This window comes from Podarcis vaucheri (genome assembly GCF_965113315.1).
Source record: "Podarcis vaucheri genome assembly, chromosome: Z".
NCBI classification, from domain to species: Eukaryota; Metazoa; Chordata; class Lepidosauria; order Squamata; family Lacertidae; genus Podarcis; species Podarcis vaucheri.
This window is the reverse complement of record NC_138758.1, coordinates 42,969,725-42,988,548: the sequence shown is the minus strand read 5'-3', so window position 1 is coordinate 42,988,548 and position 18,824 is coordinate 42,969,725. Positions and strand designations below refer to the sequence as shown.

General features: G+C 45.5%; 1 protein-coding gene and 1 long non-coding RNA gene across 14 annotated transcripts in view; one reads left to right on the top strand and one right to left on the bottom strand.

The window, feature by feature from the left end:
• EHMT1 (euchromatic histone lysine methyltransferase 1) overlaps positions 1–18,824 on the bottom strand; it is a 151,962-nt gene that overhangs the window by 45,149 nt on the left and 87,989 nt on the right. For 12 of the 13 annotated variants that reach the window (XM_082208781.1, XM_082208786.1, XM_082208792.1 and 9 more), the window contains 6 exons: positions 17,660–17,813; positions 11,943–12,079; positions 10,597–10,779; positions 7,262–7,342; positions 6,884–7,030; positions 1,897–2,017 (listed from right to left, as the gene is read on the bottom strand). In XM_082208781.1, coding sequence (XP_082064907.1) covers positions 1,897–2,017; positions 6,884–7,030; positions 7,262–7,342; positions 10,597–10,779; positions 11,943–12,079; positions 17,660–17,813 — 823 coding nt within the window. The remainder of the gene's footprint in view (positions 1–1,896; positions 2,018–6,883; positions 7,031–7,261; positions 7,343–10,596; positions 10,780–11,942; positions 12,080–17,659; positions 17,814–18,824) is intronic. The other variant, XM_082208787.1, reaches the window with a different exon arrangement.
• The window catches only part of LOC309524420, a 28,407-nt gene continuing 16,868 nt past the window's right edge, over positions 7,286–18,824 (top strand). The window contains exons 1-2 of the long non-coding RNA XR_014215906.1: positions 7,286–7,416; positions 7,709–8,732. This is a non-coding gene — a long non-coding RNA (uncharacterized lncRNA). The remainder of the gene's footprint in view (positions 7,417–7,708; positions 8,733–18,824) is intronic.

Genomic DNA, 18,824 nt, shown 5'->3' with positions numbered 1-18,824 from the left:
TCTAGCAAATACAGATGCTAATAGAATAATTAAAATGCAACAACTGGGCCAATTGATCTTTTCAGCCCTTCTTCCTACTCTCTCTGCCTGAATAAGGCAGATTTCACCCCACCCTTGCACTGTTTTTTGGGAGAGGGGAAAAAAGGTGCCAGCTACCAGGAGGAGAGGTCCTCCCTTTCAGACACATCTGTCTGCTGCTGCACTGCATTAGCAGCAGAAACGTGGATGAGAAAGAGGAAGGGAGAAGGACCTGGGCTTGCCTTGACTCACCCTACACACCCTAATGCAAAAGGGCTTTAGATCTCAGCAATGCTTAAAAAGAGACCCAATGGTGTAGAAAACAAGATGAAGGGGACAGGAGACATCTGGCTCAAGGCAAAAGAAAAAAGAAAAAAAAGGAGCCAATTGTACAGCTTCTCAATGAGCAAAGCAGGGTTTGCTAATGAAAACGAATGTGAGAACCTCTAGCAGGGATTTAGTTCATGCCTCTTTTTCCTATTTGCTCCTTCCAAGAGACAAGTGCACACACACACACACACACACACACACTCCCCTCCTCACCCCAAAATATTTTGCCCTCCTCCCTCCAACAAAGCACAATGCCAGCCTAGTCACTCAGGAGATCTAGAGCCAGACATTAACCCTGCAGGGTTTTTTTAAAGCCTCTTCTTTCTCCTAAAATCGTGTCACTATCCAAGAGCCAGTATGAGGAGGGAATAAATGCTCTCAGCTACTTGAGGGTCACCGATCAGATACTGAACGACCAAAGCGGTTTTTACCAAGCATTGGTGCAAGGATAAGAGGAGGGCCTGCAGAACTTTTCCCCTAAGCCCTGTAAGATCTTGAGCCTCTTGGGAGAAGAGTATTGCCCTCACCCATGGAGGATACTACCTCTTCCAATTATTTCTCTATAAGCAAAGGTTTGCCGGACACACCAGTTGCCCTTCTCAGCCCAGGAGAGGAAAGTCAAAGCAACACTATTTGGGAAGCAAAAATCTTAGCTCAATGGAACAGCTTCTGCTTTGCACACAGAAGGTTCCAGGTTCAATCCCTGGCATGTCTAGTTAGGACTGGGAAACACTCCCTGTATCAAATGCTGTACAGCCACTGCCAGTCTTTGTAGGCAACAATACCAAGGTTGATGGACCATTGGTCTGACTCAATACAAGGCAGCTTCCTAGGTTCCTTAAAAAGAAGGAAAAAGTAGACCCCCTGGCTCCTAAGCGCAAGTCCCAGAACAGCAACTACTTTGCTTAGAAAGCCACCTTTGAAGTGTTGGGGCCGGGAGAAATGGCAAATGGGAAGGGGCTGAGTCTTATCTCATCATTCCAAATTGGACCCCTACTTCTTCTGAACATTACTACTCCTGCATCTTGGCTGGAAACTGAGGAGTCAGGTGGCATTCCTCATGATGGCTCTGTGGTCTCAGTTTTGGATCCCCTATCCTAAGCCAAGTGAAGGTACAATCTGCTTGTGCTCCCACTGCAAGGGAAAAGAAGGAGGAAAGAACCTGCTCAGCCCCCATCTGTGCTATGCACTTATAGCCACATCACATCACTTTAAACAGTCATGGCTTCCCACAAAGAATCCCGGGAGTTGTAGTTTGTAAAGGAGGCAGAGGAGAGTTGTTCCCATCACAGAGCTACAATTCCAAGTTACCTGGGAAGAGGAATGGATTGTTAAAACTGCTCTTTGGTGGGAATAGGGAGTCTCCTAACAACTCTCAGCGCCCTTAATAAAGTGCAGTTCAAAGGAATATTTTGGGGGAGAAGCCATGGCTGTTTAAAGTGGTATGATGCTACTTTAAATGTATAGTATGACTGGGGCCTCAGTCTCCACTGAACAAAAACTACTGGGGTGAAGGGATAGAAAATAAGACACATTTGATCCTGTTACCCAATGCACCAGCTTGTTTCTTTTTACTCCTCCGCCTCCTCTTCCGGGTGGGTTTCAGCCAGGGACTCTCCATCTTGCCTTTCTTCTTCATCACCTTCTTCTTGAGGCTGGATTCCGAACTCTGCAAAAACCACAGGAGGCATCTGCTTCAGGAAAGCAGTGGCCTGACTGATCCTAAGCTATGCTCTTCACCTTTCTTTGTGATTAGTAGGCAACAGGAGAGAGGCAATGCTCTCAAAAGCACCTGAGTTTTTAAAAAGCCCAACGTATTTCAGAAATACAATCCTCTACTCTCCCCCCTACCCACCAGGGGCAATATGAAAGCTTGAGCTTCTTGACTCTTGCCTAGATCAGGGGTTCCTGAGCTGTGGCCCATGGACCACACGGTGGTCTTGGAGCTTCATTCAGCTGGTCGTTGGCCTGACTGTATTCAATATTCATATTGAATTATTATTATTATTATTATTATTATTATTATTATTATTATTATTGAACTTGCCTCTCCCTTCACCATTTTTAGGTCAGCCACAAAGACTGGCATGTCTTGTGTTGCGTAATATAGCTCCTTCCATGAAAATACCACAGAGCTGCCACCACATACGCCAAGGTAGTACAGAGAGATCCGCAAGCTTGGAAAGAAATTAGTCTCAGACTCATTTCTGTGTTCTGCTTCCTTTTTAGCTAAACCTGTGTGTCTCCAGACAACCCAACTTCTCTGCCAAGAGAAACCTAATGCTACCGATGGCTACTGGCCATGACATCTATGTTCTACCTACACTGTCGGAGAGAATAGGCCTCTTCTCACCAGCTGCCAGAAACCACAGGAGGGGGAACTCTGGTTGGCCACTGTGGGAACAAGATGGTGGACTAGGTGGACCTTTGGCCTGATTTAGCAGGGCTTTTCTTAAGTTCTAAAACTGCTTTCTGTGGCATCTTGAGGTCCTTCGGAATATTATCAGGGACTTCTTGATGGGAAGATCAGCTCCACCTGTCAGGGACCTGAAGACTCTCTTGGAACTTTATGATTGCTCAGATTTTTAACTGCAAGGTGGTTTGGGAGAATATCTACCTGGGCTGAGAAGTGGATGGTGATGGATCCGGAGAAGTAAGGCTCGCGCGGGCTTACCAGAGGCATCTGGCTGGTCACTTTGAGAACAGGATGCTGGGACTAGGTGGGCCACTGGCCTGATCCATATGATGTGATGTAGGCAACTTTGCCCAACCTCACTTATTTTGCACTTTACTATATCATGTAATCTTTACTATTCAGTGCAGGCGCATAGTATAAAAGCATTTTACTTCCAGTTTCTAGCCGCATATTTGTTTCTTTAAAAACATTTTTTGCCCCACTCTTCTGCTGAAAAAGAACTTTATAAAGCACCTAACAATCAAAAGTAATCACAGAGAGAGGATAGATATAATCATTACAAATAAAATGCTGGTGAGCAAAGCACAAGAAAGGAGCAAAACCAAAGAGCAACAAATCCAGACAATCTGTCTTCATGTGTTCATTATTTAGCAAAATGTGCATGAGCAGGAATAAGTCACAGGGGGCCTCCAGAAAATTCAGATGCACATATTTTTGGTGAACCCCAGGTTGCCGAGACAATGGGACCCAGAACTGTGATTAACATTAATTTTTTTTTAGATTGGTTAATTTTCAAAAGCTTGCTTCAGAAACCATCGGTTTGAAAGTGGCTTGTTTTAAACTAGCTGCAGTAAATGTTAACCACAATTTGTCAAACAAAACAATACAACAAACTGCAGTTAACCAAAAGCAGAAAAGAAAGATTCTGAACTGCTCCCCTTGTATGTGTGTGGGAGGAGAGGGGAAAGGAGATTAAGCCCAGGAGTCACTGCGGCTCATTTGTGCCTGTGCATAGCGCATACACGCAAAGCTATGGTTTAGCATGATGTGTCAACCAGGCCATACTGGGTTGCACCATGGTTTATGAAGGTCATTCACTTACCTCTTATCACCTTCAGCATTTAGATCCATGTCTCTTTTAACTGCTCTTCTCAATTAAGTCTTGATACCCAAAACTGTGGTTTAATGTTGATTCACCTAAAGGGATCTTTTATCCTGGCAAGCCACCATTAGACCACAGATCCCTGGTTTTAATGCAATGAGGAAATGAAGTTTGAGCAAGGATCCCAGCACTAAAGCCAGTAAGCAAAAGAGGAGTGCATAGGCACCTATTACTTCCCAAACACAGTTTAAGAAGCCAGGATCATGATGTCGGGAACAGGCCAGATGGTTACCACCCAGGCAAAAAGAACACTGAAATAACAATGTCTTAAAATGTAAGAGGAGAACCTCTTGTTGTTATTGTACTGCAGATCACCCAGCTATTTTCCAGCAGATCCTAATCTATGCTCTGCTTATCCCTGCCCATATTTATGAGCACAGACTGGGCTTTGTACTGAAAAGGAAGGCTACAGCTGCAGCCTGATCATCAGTACAGCAGGGTTTCAATACTGGACAGTCTGACTCAACTTACTAATAGGCAAAACTCGCCCTTCCAGAGAAATTCAAGCATGAGGTGTTTTAACATGGGCAAAGGAATCTGCTCCATTGGGACAAAAATTTGCAAATAGGACGTTTATCTCATATCTACATTTATTATTTTTTTAATAATAATTTTTATTAAATATTTTCATGAATTGCAAAAGAATGTGCAATGTCTCTCTTTTTTTGTTCAGATTATAAAGTCTTTTGGTTACATTGAATGTAAGACAATATGGTATCTGGAGGTATCCTATCTGCATTTATAACCGTTTAAAACAAGGTTAAACCAAAGGAGTGAAAAAGAAAATCCTTAACTGTCTGTCAGCTAACTCCTGGGAAAAAGGTGTTATCCTGTTGCACAATTATATATGCACTTAAGTCCCACTGAACAGATTTTTTAAAAAAGAAAGCCCAGGTCTGTGCAGGACTGAAGCCGAAATATTTCGGGATGGGCTGATTACAACTTCTTTTGATGCTTAAATGAAGGGTGGCAAATCTTAGGCCTGGGGTCTGCATGTGGCCCTCCAAGCCTCTTCCTCTGGCCCCTGAGACTCTCCCCAGGGCACATCTCCTTTTCAACCACACCCTTCTGGTTCTGCACCTCTCTGCTCCTTTCAGGTTCCCATGTCATGTTGAGCCAAGCCATGGCTTGGCTAAGGTCTCTGGCTTGCTAATCATGAGCTGCAGCCAAGTTTTTTTTCTTGAGAAGCGAGCGCTTAACCACAAGTCCCAGGTTCAGGAGACCTGTTAAGCCAAACCTTGGATTGACTCAGCAAAGTGCAACAATAAAAAGGTCCAGAGCAAAGTGGCTGAAAACTGCATTCTGGGAGCCCTCATACATGTGCATTTCACTAAGCCAGGAAGGCTGAAGGAGTTCACTGATTAAAATCAACAAGACTATTAATACCAGACGAAAATCCACCCCACCACTCAATTAATCAGCACATTCAACACAAAGGGGGGGGGGAGATCAAACAAAATTCCTGGAGATCATTCAGCTGTGGTTAGGAGGACAAGAAACAAGCCCTGTGTTTGTGCGCTGTCTCTTCCCATCACTTACTCAGTGATTAATTAATAATTTAAGGATTTAATCAAACCATAGTTTACAGATACACCAGAACCAGTAAAGTCTGCTTTCCGTGAGTCCTCTAAACCAGGAACAAACTGTGGTTTGCCATCTTGGTTTGGAGGGCTTGTTTAAACCGTTCTGTAAGCCAAGATTGGTCTCAGGTCTGATCCTTCAAACCACGGAACTGGAAATGTTAAGCCTATATGTATCTAGTGGATTAGATTCTGGTAACATAATACCAGTTCAACAAGAGAACATTTTAACAGTTCAACTTGTGTACAACTCATGGAAACTAATGCTGTTTCATTTTTAATATTCTCCTGCAAAACTTTCCATGAACAGTTTCGGTAATATATTAATTGTGCATAATTTTTAGAAGGTCACAAATTAATAATTGTTAAAAGCAGCTTACTGATTCACTAAGAATTCTTTAATCAGTTGACAGATCTCAGATCTGTTACAAACACTGAGTAGCAAATATATTTTGTGCCTGTATTAACACTACATCAAGAGAAGAACTTAACTGGAGAAACAAGGCTGCAAGATTGTGCACACTTTCCTAAGAGTAAGCCCCAATGAATACAATGGAATTTATTTCTGAGGAAGCATGCATAAGATTGCACTGTGGAAATCTTATGGAGAAGTGCATTCTCAGTATTTTGTTGGAGACGTACATCCATACCCAAACCACAGTTGACTGGTTCAGATATAGCTGCAAACTGTGGCTTGAGGCAAGCAGGACAATATTCATCTTTGCAAATCAATCTACCAATATGCCTTACCACTGATTTTATCAAGGTACAGCAACTTGCCCAATGCAAGCCAAACAGGCTCTGTGTCAGAGCAAGCGTTCAAACCTGGGACCCCCTGTATTCAAACCCAACAAAAGTCTTTATGCTTCGGGATTCCACTGCAACTCCCATCACTTGAAATCAGCAAAGAAGGCGAAGAAAGGGAAAAGAGCTGAATCAAAGGCCAAAGCAGAATTTGAAACACGAGAAAGAAAAGCACATGGGGAAAGTGTGCATATGGTGTGGGGCAGTATAGTGCAGTGCCTGTGATGCTGCGCATTTGTGTCTTGAATTGAAGCACCCAGCCATCAGGAACCAGAGCCTTACCTCCTGCATCCCTGGTGCTATGCCATCTAGTCCTCTCCTACAAACCTGTCTAAGTGACACAGTACAAGGGAACTACCCCCTAGGCTGCAGTAAGCATCAGCTGATCATCTACAGGCCAATCCTGGCTCTCTGAGACTGATAAAAGCCATTGCCACGGGGTTTCCCTTCTCAGTCTGAGCAATTTAGGTCACTATGAGCAGCAGCAGCAGCAGCAACAGCAGCAGCAGCAGCAGCAGCAACAACAACAGCAGCAGCAGCAACAACAGTAGCAGCAGACTCCTCGTGCCTTGCCTTGCCTCCCGTGAAAGATGGCCCTGGATAGTCCCTGTTTGGACCAAGCCCCTGCTTCTGTCCTGCTTGCTCCAGCCTCGACCATGCCTGTCTGGACCACGCCCTTGTCTTGGCATCTGGCAAGCAAGGGCAGACCCCTGCTGAGGCCTAACAAGAAATCAATAAACTTTTATTGTAATACAGAACTGTTTAGAAGGTGAAAACATTGTTTGAAACCCATAAAAGCAGGCAGAGCAACTGGGTCAAAAAAAATATGTTTGTTTTGTTTTTAAATGTTATTATCAGGAAGAATGCTGAGCCTTGCATGGGTGTTCCTCACCATCATTCTTGCTGCACACATAAACTGAGGTGGGAAGGCATACAGGAGGAACAGCTCACCAAGTCAGACTCGTCACCGTCTTCCTCATCTTCCCCGGAGTCAACAGAGTCTTGCTCATCCTCGGACTCACCATGGACAATCTGTGGTGGCCAAAGGAAAGTGAGCAAGAAAGTAAATCAGATGAGAAAAGCTGTCGCCCAATGAAAGAACCAAGGTTGCTATCTTTTTTTATAAGATATTTATTAAAGTTTCACAAATTATATAATCAAACAATACAAATCGAACACAAACAAGAAAAAAAACAAGTATAATTTCAAACCCTTATTTTCTTAAAACTTACTTCACCGACCTCCTCATACCTCCCCTTTCTGCATTCCAATTTCAAATATTTAGTTCAGCAAATCCTCACCCTTAATTTTATCTAATTGTTAACCTTTCTTTTCTTTTAACTTGATCTTTGCAGCTGTAACACTTACTTTCTAAAGCCACATCATTTTAACACCAAGGTTGCTATCTTATGCTAGGTCAGATTATTTGTTTTTACCTAGCACGGAATTGTCCACTTTTGACTCAGAAGCAACTTGCTGGGTGCAGCAAACCAACAGCTGCATCCAGTATTATGAAAAACACACCTTAATATAGATTTATGTTTTATACTAAGTAAAGTGTTTTATTTCTTAAAATGTGTTTTAGTATGTTTCAATAGGAATATGTTCTCATTTTATTAGTCTTAATTATTACTTTTATTAATCTCTACTTTTAAATAGTGAATAGAGTTATCGTTTTTAAGTTTATGGAAATTCTGTTACCTGGTTTAGATTTTGTAACCTTGCTTTGTTCTGCTTTGATTGAAGGACTAATGCAATAGAAGTTACTTGTGTTTGTGCTTTACTCCTGCTCAGAGAAGACTCACTGAAATTCATGCATATGGCTAACATAGATCCACTAAGTTCCACTGGGTCTTCGTAGACCTTAGTTGGCTACAACCCTAAATTGGGTGTCCTCCTTAAATTTGGAAACACAAAGCAGGTTTCATGGTCCCTGGTTCTGGTTCCTAGGTTTTTGTTTTATTCGTTTTGTTCACCCTCCCTGTGGAATGCCCTCCCATCAGATATCAAGGAGATAAATTAACTACACTATAAAGAATTTTTAGAAGGCAGTCCTGTATCGCGAAGTTTTAAACGTTTGATGTTTTATTATGTATGTGCAGTATGTCGCCCAGAGTGGCTGGGGCAACCCAGCCTGATGAGTGGGGCATAAGTAATAAAATTATTAAATAATAATAGCAGCAGCAGCACATAGTTTGGAATGCACCTTCAGCCTCATGTGGCAGCCATGAATCATCTACACTGCAGTTCTAATTGAGGAACTGTTTTCCTCCCTTTATCTGTAGTTTACACCAGAAACCAAACCGCAGATACTCCCAAGGCAGAGATTCCATTCCAGGGAAGAAGCCAGGGCAACTCCTACACAGAAGCACCAAGCCTCAAGGCTCACTCCCGCTGGCAGAAGCTTATATCTAGGCAACAGGTCAGTATTGATGTGGTCTTGATGCTTAGTTCCTATCAGCAAAATAAGCCTTGTTGCATTTTGCGGGCAGCTGTGTTTTTGCATTGTACGTTGGTCTTCAGAGATTAGATAGTGGAGCCAGAATAGCCCAGAGGCCAGAGCTGCCACGGACCAGGTAGCAAGTTGTGCTCCTTACTGGGCACATCTGTCACACATGGGCAAATTTAACGGTATTTGGAACACATTTTTATATACACTGTATTAGCTTAAAAGCAGGTTAACTACAGTAACAAACTTGTAATGTTTATGAGCTCTGTTTTGGTTTGGTTTTGGTATTGTAGGTGAGTATATGGGTGTCATTTTCCCACCCCACGCCCTCACAAAGCCAGGGGAAAGAATCAGCACTGAGCCACTGAGGCTTCTGCCCCTTTCACCTCCATTGTAGATGTTGCGGTGCATGGAATGAATGTTCCTTAGGGATGCTGTATTGGCTAGAGTGCTGGAATTTGATCTGGGTTGGCCAGGATTGAAATCCCCACTCAGGTGTGAAGCTCACTCAGCCTAACCTACCTCAAAGGGATGTTGTGAGGATAAAAAAACAAGGAGGGTGAAAACAGTGTACACCATGTTCAGCTCCTTGGAGTTGAAAGGTGGGACAATAAATGAGTAAATAAATTTGGGTCCAACTGAACCAATAATCACCAATATATCTCTCTTTACTGCTTTATGCTTCAAATTTTAAAAAGATCCAACTGAAGGTGGCTAGGGGAGAAGGAGAGAAAAAGAGAGAGATCAAATCTGCCATAAACTTTTTTTTACCTCCTGATTAAAAGAAGCCTTTTGTCAATTTATTGTACAGGTTTTTGCTGATTAAATCTGCATATGTTTGCATGCAAATTGGAAATTCTGAAAGGTAGGGAGTGGAATCAAGCTTCTATTTAATTTTTTTTAAGATAATGCCCCCATATATTGCAGAGGGAACTCTCAGAGAAGAATCGCTGCCTCCTGTATAAGGGCTTCTTTTTTTAAGGTGGAAGCAGATTTCTGGCATTTTATTTAAATTTCTTTAAAGCCACCCAGGGAAAACTTTTGCTTTTTCCTTGAGGGACAAAATACATTTTGAAAATGAAGCAATGTGAAGATGGACAGCTGCCATCCACAATGATGATTTACAAACGTGCATTTGTTTTGGAAACGTTTAAGGGCTATTAGACTGGTTTTTGTCATTTATGCCCCCATGAATCTCTAGTACTATAAGCTAATCAGACTGGTGACTATGCAGAGGAGTAAGTGATGGCATGGAAGGGGGTGAGAAATGCAGCTTGCAAAGCTAATATCACTCTTTAATAAAACATCATTTTTTAATGTGGCAATTAAAACAAGTATTTAAAAATAACGAGCCTGTGCTCCAATTTATCCAGGACTTTTTAAAAAGAATGAACAAAATATTTTAACTGACCCATCAACCCAATTAACTGACATAATATTGCAGCTCCCATTTCCTCCTTGAAACATCTGGATATAACAACATCTGGAGAACGCTCATCTCGCTCTATTGGCCGAGGGAGCCGGCGTACAGCTTCCGGGTCATGTGGCCAGCATGACTAAGCCACTTCTGATGAACCAGAGCACCACACAGAAACGCCACTTACCTTCCCGCCTATTTATCTACTTGCACTTTGAAGTGCTTTTGAACTGCTAGGTTGGCAGGAGCAGGGACTGAACAACGGGAGCTCACCCCATCGCAGGAATTCGAACCGCCAACCTTCTGATCAGCAAGTCCTAGGCTCTGTGGTTTAACCCACAGCGCCACCCGCGTACTCCCACCTATATTGATCAAAGTTAAAAGTTGTCCTCAAGCATCTCAAACAAGCATTCAAATCACCTTTCTGGCACGGCTGCCATCGACAACTCCCTCCTTAGCCATTCTGTTCTCCTCTGTAGGGAAGGCAGCCTGCTGCTCAGTTCCACGTTCATTGTCTTCTTCCAGTTCATCTGAGTCCTCTTCTTCAGAATCCGCATCTAAGCTCTCCCCGTTCACATGAGGGCTAGAATCACCCTTTTCAACCTGAATGCACCCATGTGGACAAACAGTTAAATCGAAAGGGAAGTCAACACATTTTTCAGGCTGAGGGCCACACTCACTGGTGGGAACCTTCTGAGGGCCACGGTGAAGACGCAGTGTCTTCAAGCAGCAACACAGAACGCCACACCCCTGCACAAACCTCTCCAGGCAGGAAGCAAGAGGCCTTACCACAGTTCAATCACACATTCCAGCCAGGCAAAAGTACTTGAGGAAGGCATGGAGCAGAGCTGGTGAGGACTGTGTCTTGCAAAGAGCCCTGAATCCCAGGCAGAAAACTGAGGAGGGCTCAATTTGGCCACCAGGGTCAAGGTTTCCCTCCCCTGCTACAAATATATACAGGTTCCACTTTGCATTAAACCAGGGACAAGGAGCCTGTTGTTTGGCTCCAATTCCCATCAAACAAGGAGCCAGCAAGGCATGATAGGAACTGGAGCCCAACCACATCTGGAGGACTAAAGGTTTCCCACTCCTTGTTTGCTTATTTCAGGCTGCAGTCCTGTAAACCAGGGGCAGGGAATGTCAGTGGGCCTCCCATCGAACCTCACCATTGCCCATACTAATTGATGCTGGTGGGGAGTTGGAGCTTAATGACAAGCAGAGGGCCATAGATATCCTCCTACCCTGTCTGTACTGAACAAATAAAGTTGGGACGGGGCCTATGCACACTGCCCTGAGCAAACTGGAGAAAGGGTAAGCTTAAAATGCAATAGCAAAGTAATTAAAAATGAAGAGATCTACAACTAGGCTTACTGAATATATATAATCATTTTATGGGTTGACCATGGGTGCTCCTCTGTCTTCCTTTTCCCCACAAATATCTGCAGGGACTGTTAACCCTCACAAACCACATGCAAGCTTCCTATTGGGGCATCACTGTGAGATGGAGGGATGTTGACCTAGATGGGCCTTTGGTCCAATCCAGCAGAACCACTGGATTCTTAAGAAAGAAAGAGACCCAAAAACAGTCTGTCACCTGTTGTGATAAGTCACATTTCTTCTAAAAGAAACAATTCCCTGGATTATACAGCTACACTGCACAAAGAGAAGTTCCTTGCTGATCTGTACCACCATCTCCGGCTGCGAGAGTGGCTGACGCCACCTTCCATTCATCCACCAAGCACCTCACTCTCTTCCACAGCCCTCACCTTGCCACCTGAAGTGGAATGGGCAAGGCTCCTGAACATCTCAATCATAGTCCTCTGTTTCAAAACTTTGGTCTTTTTCTTGGGAACCAGGCTGTACGTTCCCATTCTTCGCTTCTTCTTCCTAGATACTGAAGCAGCTGGACGGGAGGGACAAAAGAGAAAATAATCAGGAGGCAGAAAGTAGGGTGCAGAAACATAAGAAGGTATAAGGTATAAGGGTGGGTCAGATGCAGCATCCAACAGTTAATTCAGTAAACAGTTAATTAAGTACAAAGGAACACACAATCAAACACCAAGTCCCATTTTCACTCCCCCTGTTTTAGTTATAAGCAGAAGCAGAGCGCTTGGTGGAGCTGCACTGCTCACCTGACCTCTGTTTGGTTGCACTGCAGCTGCTTACCAGGAGACTGGGGGGCAAGTGGGGAGGTCAGGAGCACTGCATTGTTTCTTTGCATTATACTGATCTTGCCATTCCCCCTCTACAATTCTCAGAATCCCCTGGGAAGAGGAAGAGACTGCTCAATCACTCTGTGATTTGTAGCTCTATGAGATACAACAACTCTCTTTAAGAAACTACAGTTCCCAGAATTCTGTGGGGGAAGTAATGGCTGCTTAAAGTGATCTCGCAGTGCTTTAAATGCACTCTTAAGAGGACAAGCAAAGCAACTGATTAAAGGCTATTAAAAGGCAGCATCAAACTTATACAAATCTGCATCATACAGTTGGCATCCATCTGTCTTGGGAGACAATGGAGGAGTGCACATTTAGGGGTGAGGTCAAGCCTCTTCATGATAAAGATGCAGGCTGTGTCCAATGGCAGTTTCACTCCTCCCACAACACCAAAAAGTTTCCCCAATGCAGAATAGAAATTAGGCTATGATGCAAAGACTTTGCTGCCTTCCCAAATCCAGAGATTCCCTGATGCAGCTCTCCTCTCGAGATTTCCAAAGCATAGGTGGTGTTTCTCAAACTTGGATCACCAGCTGTTGTTGGACGACAACTCTCATCACTCCTGACCACTGGTCCTGCTGGCTAGTCTGAGAAACACTGGCACAAGGAATCTCTGGATTTAGGGAGGAGAAAGAGTGGGACAGCAGAAGCTGGAGTTAATGGTAGGTAATGGGACAGCAGAAGCTGGAGTTAATGGTAGGTAAAGGACCCTTGGACGGTTGTCTAGTAGAATTTTGACGTGGGTGGCGCTGTGGGTTAAACCACAGAATCTAGGACTTGCCAATCAGAAGGTTGGCTGTTCGAATCCCCGGAACAGGGTGAGCTCCCATTGCTCGGTCCCTGCTCCTGCCAACCTAGCAGTTCGAAAGCATGAGGTCCAAGTAGATAAATAGGTACCACTCCGGTGGGAAGGTAAACGGTGTTTCCGTGCACTGCTCTAGTTCGCCAGAAGCAGCTTAGTCATGCTGGCCTCATGACCTGGAAGCTGTACACTGGCTCCCTCGGCCAATAGAGCGAGATGAGCACCACAACCCGTGTAGGTCATGGCTGGACCTCTTTACCTTTACTTTTAAAGGTAAAGGACCCTTGGGTGGTTGTCTAGTAGAATTTGACTACGGAGTGTGGCACTTATCTCTGCTTTCAGACCGAAGGAGCCGGCGTTTGTCCACAGACAGCTTTCCAGGTCATGTGGCCAGCATGACTAAACCGCTTCTGGTGCAACAGGAGGCCATGACAGAAGCCAGAGCACACAGAAATGCCGTTTACCTTCTCACCGCAGTGGTACCTATTTATTTGCTCGTGCTGGTATGCTTTCAAACTGCTAGGTTGGCAAAAGCTGGGAAAAAGCAATGGGAGTTCACCCCGTCACACAGATTTGAACTGCCGACCTTACAATCAGCAGGCCCAAGAGGCTCGGCGATTTATAGACCACAGCGCTACTGAATTCCTTCCAAGAAGTTGGAGGAGAATGCCCCATGTACAAGAGGCAATTAAAGAAGACACAAAAGGTTCACAGTCCACATTAATGTGAGGTATGTATGGGCCCTTAGAATCCAAGCCTGTATCTGCATCATACTTTTAAAGCACTAATATACAACTCAAACGGTAATGGCTTCCCCCTAAGAATCCTGGGAGCTTTAGTTTGTTAAGGGTTCTGAGAATTACTGGGCCACCTCTGCTCCTTGCATAGAGGAAAGGGAAAACTGATTGTCTCCTGGGGAAACACACATGTAAGAGTTGGTGGAAGAGTAAAAAGAAACAAGCATTAGGTAACAGGATTAGATGTGCCTTGTTTTTCACCCCTCCTCCAATGCCAGCTGCTGAGAACTGCAAGTGTGAAGAGAGCATTGTTGGGCTCGGTTCTGCTTGCAAGCTTCCCAAAGGTATATGGCTGGCCACTGTTTGAAGAGGATGCTGGACTAAAGGGCTCCATCCAGCAGGTCTCTGCTTCTTTTCTTATGGCAGTTCTTATCTGTCCGGATCTCGGCTGGGGAGGGAAGGGCTTAAGCTTCCCCTTCTTGCATGCTATGGTTCATTTGAAAATACACAAGACACACACACACTATTACATTTAAAAAACAACAGCAGACAAGCCCCTGACCTTCTATTTATTGGTGTGTTAAGCCAAATTTGTCCCTCATTTAAGCTTTAGGTGCATGGAACTTCAGCTCCACCTCTACAATGTTCCAGCAATTTTCTCCTTAAATTGCAAGGGCTGATAATCCAATCAAAGGGGGCAGATGGCGGTAGTGGAAGTGGCCACAACAGTGGTTCCCTCACCCCCACCCCACCCCACCCCACTTGAAAATTGCTGAGGGTCTTGACAGACCACTTACATTTCCCCCCCCCCTGTTTTAGCAATTATAATGCTCTGTGCTAGATGTGGTATGCTTTTTAATTTTATTTTTATGGACACCCTGTGGACCACCTGATGAAGCTCATGGGCCTTTGGTAGTCTGCAGACCACAATTTGGGAAACCCTGGGTTACAGAAAAGGCCAGCAGGCTCCCAACTTAAGTTTTTGCCTCCCCATAATAATAATAATAATAATAATAATAATAATAATAATAATTTATTATTTATACCCCGCCCATCTGGCTGGGCCTCCCCAGCCACTCTGGGCGGCTTCCATAAAAACCAAAAATACAATAAAATATCACACGTTAAAAACTTCCCTGAACAAGGCTGCCTTAAGATGTCTCCTGAATGTCAGGTAGTTGTTTATCGCCTTGACATCTGCTGGAAGCGTGTTCCACAGGGCGGGCGCCACTACCGAGAAGGCCCTCTGCCTGGTTCCCTGTAGCTTTGCTTCTCGCAATGAGGGAACCGGCAGAAGGCCCTCGGCGCTGGACCTCAGCGTCCGGGCAGAATGATGGGGGTGGAGACGCTCCTTCAGGTATACTGGACCGAGGGCCATTTAGGGCTTTAAAGGTCAGCACCAACACTTTGAATTGTGCTCGGAAACGTACTGGGAGCCAATGCAGGTCTTTCAAGACCGGTGTTATATGGTCTCGGCGGCCGCTCCCAGTCACCAGTCTAGCTGCCGCGTTCTGGATTAGTTGTAGTTTCCGAGTCACCTTCAAAGGTAGCCCCACGTAGAGTGCATTGCAGTAGTCCAAGCGGGAGATAACCAGAGCATGCACCACTCTGGCGAGACAGTCCGCAGGCAGATAGGGTCTCAGCCTACGTACCAGATGGAGCTGGTAAACAGCTGCCCTGGACACAGATTTGACCTGTGCCTCCATGGACAGCTGTGAGTCCAAAATGACTCCCAGGCTGCGCACCTGGTCCTTCAGGGGCACAGTTACCCCATTCAGGACCAGGGAATCCTCCACACCTGCCCACCTCTTGTCCCCCAAAAACAGTACTTCTGTCTTGTCAGGATTCAACCTCAATCTGTTAGCCGCCATCCATCCTCCAACCGCCTCCAGACACTCACACAGGACCTTCACCGCCTTCACTGGTTCTGATTTAAAAGAGAGGTAGAGCTGGGTATCATCCGCATACTGATGAACACCCAGCCCAAACCTCCTGATGATCTCTCCCAGCGGCCGCATGTAGATGTTGAAAAGCATGGGGGGGAGGACAGAACCCTGAGGCACCCCACAAGTGAGAGCCCAGGGGTCTGAACACTCATCCCCCACCACCACTTTCTGAACACGGCCCAGGAGGAAGGAGCGGAACCACTGTATAACAGTGCCCCCAGCTCCCAGCTCCTCAAGACGGTCCAGAAGGATGCTATGGTCGATGGTATCGAACGCCGCTGAGAGATCCAGCAGAACTAGGAAACAGCTCTCACCTTTGTCCCTAGCCCGCCGGAGATCATCAACCAGTGCGACCAAGGCAGTTTCAGTCCCATGATGAGGCCTGAATCCCGACTGGAAGGGATCCAAATGGTCCGCTTCTTCCAGGCGTGCCTGGAGTTGTTCGGCAACCGCTCGCTCAATCACCTTGCCCAGGAATGGAAGATTTGAGACTGGGCGATAGTTGGCCATCGTGGCCGCATCTAAAGATGGTTTTTTAAGAAGCGGTTTAATAACCGCCTCTTTCAGCGGGTCTGGGAAGGCTCCCTCACGGAGGGAAGCATTCACCACCCCACTAAGCCCATCGCCCAGCCCTTCCCAGCTTGCTTTTATTAGCCAGGATGGACAGGTGGTTGGTTTCACTCATCCAAGCAGCCTGTCCACATCCTCGGAGGTAACAGATTGGAATTGATCCCACTCAACTTGACCAGACAGAACTCTTGCACTCTCCCGCCCCGGCCCTGCTCCCACGGTGGAGTCTACTTCTTCCCGAATCTGAGCGATTTTATCTGCAAAAAACTTTGCAAAATCATTGCAGGAGAACATGTGGCCCGTACTGGGCCCCGATGTTGCAGGTGGTTCCGCTAAATTGTGAACCACCTGAAAAAGTCTCCTGCTGCTGTTTTCTGCAGATGCAATAGAGGCGGTGAAGAAATTCTTCTTCACCATCGCTATCGCCACTTGGTAGGCTCGACGTTGAGCTCTAACCTGTGTCCGGTCAGATTCGGAATGAGTTATCCGCCACCGGCGCTCTAGCCGTCTCAACGATTGTTTCATTGCCCTCAGATCCGTGGAAAACCACGGGGCTGTCCGGGCTCCATGCAATCGGAGAGGGCGCTTCGGAGCCAAACAGTCAATAGCCCTGGTTAACTCCACATTCCAGCGGGCCACCAGGGAATCGGCTGAAAGGCCATCAACATGGGATAAAGCATCCCCTACCACTCTCTGGAAACCATTTGGATCCATTAAGTGGCGGGGGCGGACCATCCGAATTGGTCCCACCTCCCTGCAGAGGGGATGGGTCGCAGAGAAGTCCAGTTGCACCAGGAAGTGGCCTGACCATGGCACTTCTTTCGTTTCGCTTTTACTTAGTGTCAGATCACCAACATCCATAGAGGTAAACACCAGGTCCAAGGCATGTCCGCGGCTATGGGTTGGGCCAGACTTATTCAGGGACAGCCCCATGGAGGCCATGCTTTCCACGAAGTCCCGAGCGGCCCCTTGTAAGGTCGTGTCGGCATGGATGTTAAAATCCCTAGGACGACAAAGCTAGGTGTCTCCAGGAGAACATCCGCCACGACCTGAAGCAGCTCGGGCAGGGAATCCTTGACGCAGCGGGGAGGTCGGTACACCAAAAGGAATCCTGTACTGCCCCTATTGCCCAACTTCCAGAACATGCACTCAGAAAACTGGGTCTTCCCAATAGGAAATAGAAAGGGGGGGTATGCACTGTTAATTCTTTACCTGTCTGTGATTTTGATGCTGCCATATAGCTCTGGTTCTGAGGTAGAGATGAATGAAGGCCAGGAACAGGGGGCAAAGAGATGGGCTTCCCAAATTCCGAAAGTTCCCTTCTTCCATCTTCCTTGGGTGTTTCTTTGGGGTCTCTACTTGTGTGCTGGGAACAGAAATCAAAAAGAACCCTTTATATTTTTCTGGTGAAAATCAACTAGCTTAAGAAAACATTACTTTAAAAAGGAAGGAAGGAAGGAAGGAAGGAAGGAAGGAAGGAAGGAAGGAAGGAAGGAAGGAAATATGTTTAATCCTCATTTTAAAAGGCACATACAGTGGTGCCCCGCAAGACGAATGCCTTGCAAGACAGAAAACTCGCTAGACGAAAGAGTTTTCCGTTTTGGAGGTGCTTCGCAAAACGAATTTCCTATGGGCTTGCTTCGCAAGATGACAATGTCTTGCGAGTTCCTGCTGGTTTTTTTTCCTTCCCCCTCCCTTTTCTAAGCCGCTAAGCTGCTTATCAGCTGATCCGAACTTGAGCACAGCCGATGAGTAAAGACACCTAAAGCCCACAAGTTTTCTTTCAGCCACATAAGGTGCCCTTCTTTCTTTTTGTTTTCATTTTTTTTTAATAAAAAAAATGCATGAAGGATCAAAGTGAAATTACAGGAGGCTGTTAAGAGGCACTCATCTAAAGCAGCCATCAATAATGAAAAGTGCCTGTTGATGGTTCTATTGGCAGAGGTTTAGGCACTCGGTACATCTGCTTAATGGAACACACATGTACTAGGCTAGGAATGGACACACTTCAGACTCATTTTACTTAAAGCACCTCTCCATTAGAAAATAGTCCAAGGCAGTGAATACTGGGACAAACATTTCTTATGACACCATGTGAATAGAGGTTATGACCCTGCACTGTGTTTTGATTTTGAAGGGCGCAGGTGATTGAAGGGCACAGGTGATTGAAGAGGCAGAATTTCCACTGCCAGCACAAGAGAATGCATGTACTGCTTGTGGTCATTCCCGTCAGGGTGTGTGGTTGGCCACTGTTAAGAACAGGATGCTGGACTAGATGGGCCTCTGGACTGATGGATCAAGCAGCTAGTCGTGGCTTGCACTGGAGCAGAGTGTGGTAAGGCAGGAGCAGCCAATGTGGTACTCTCCCAAATGTTGC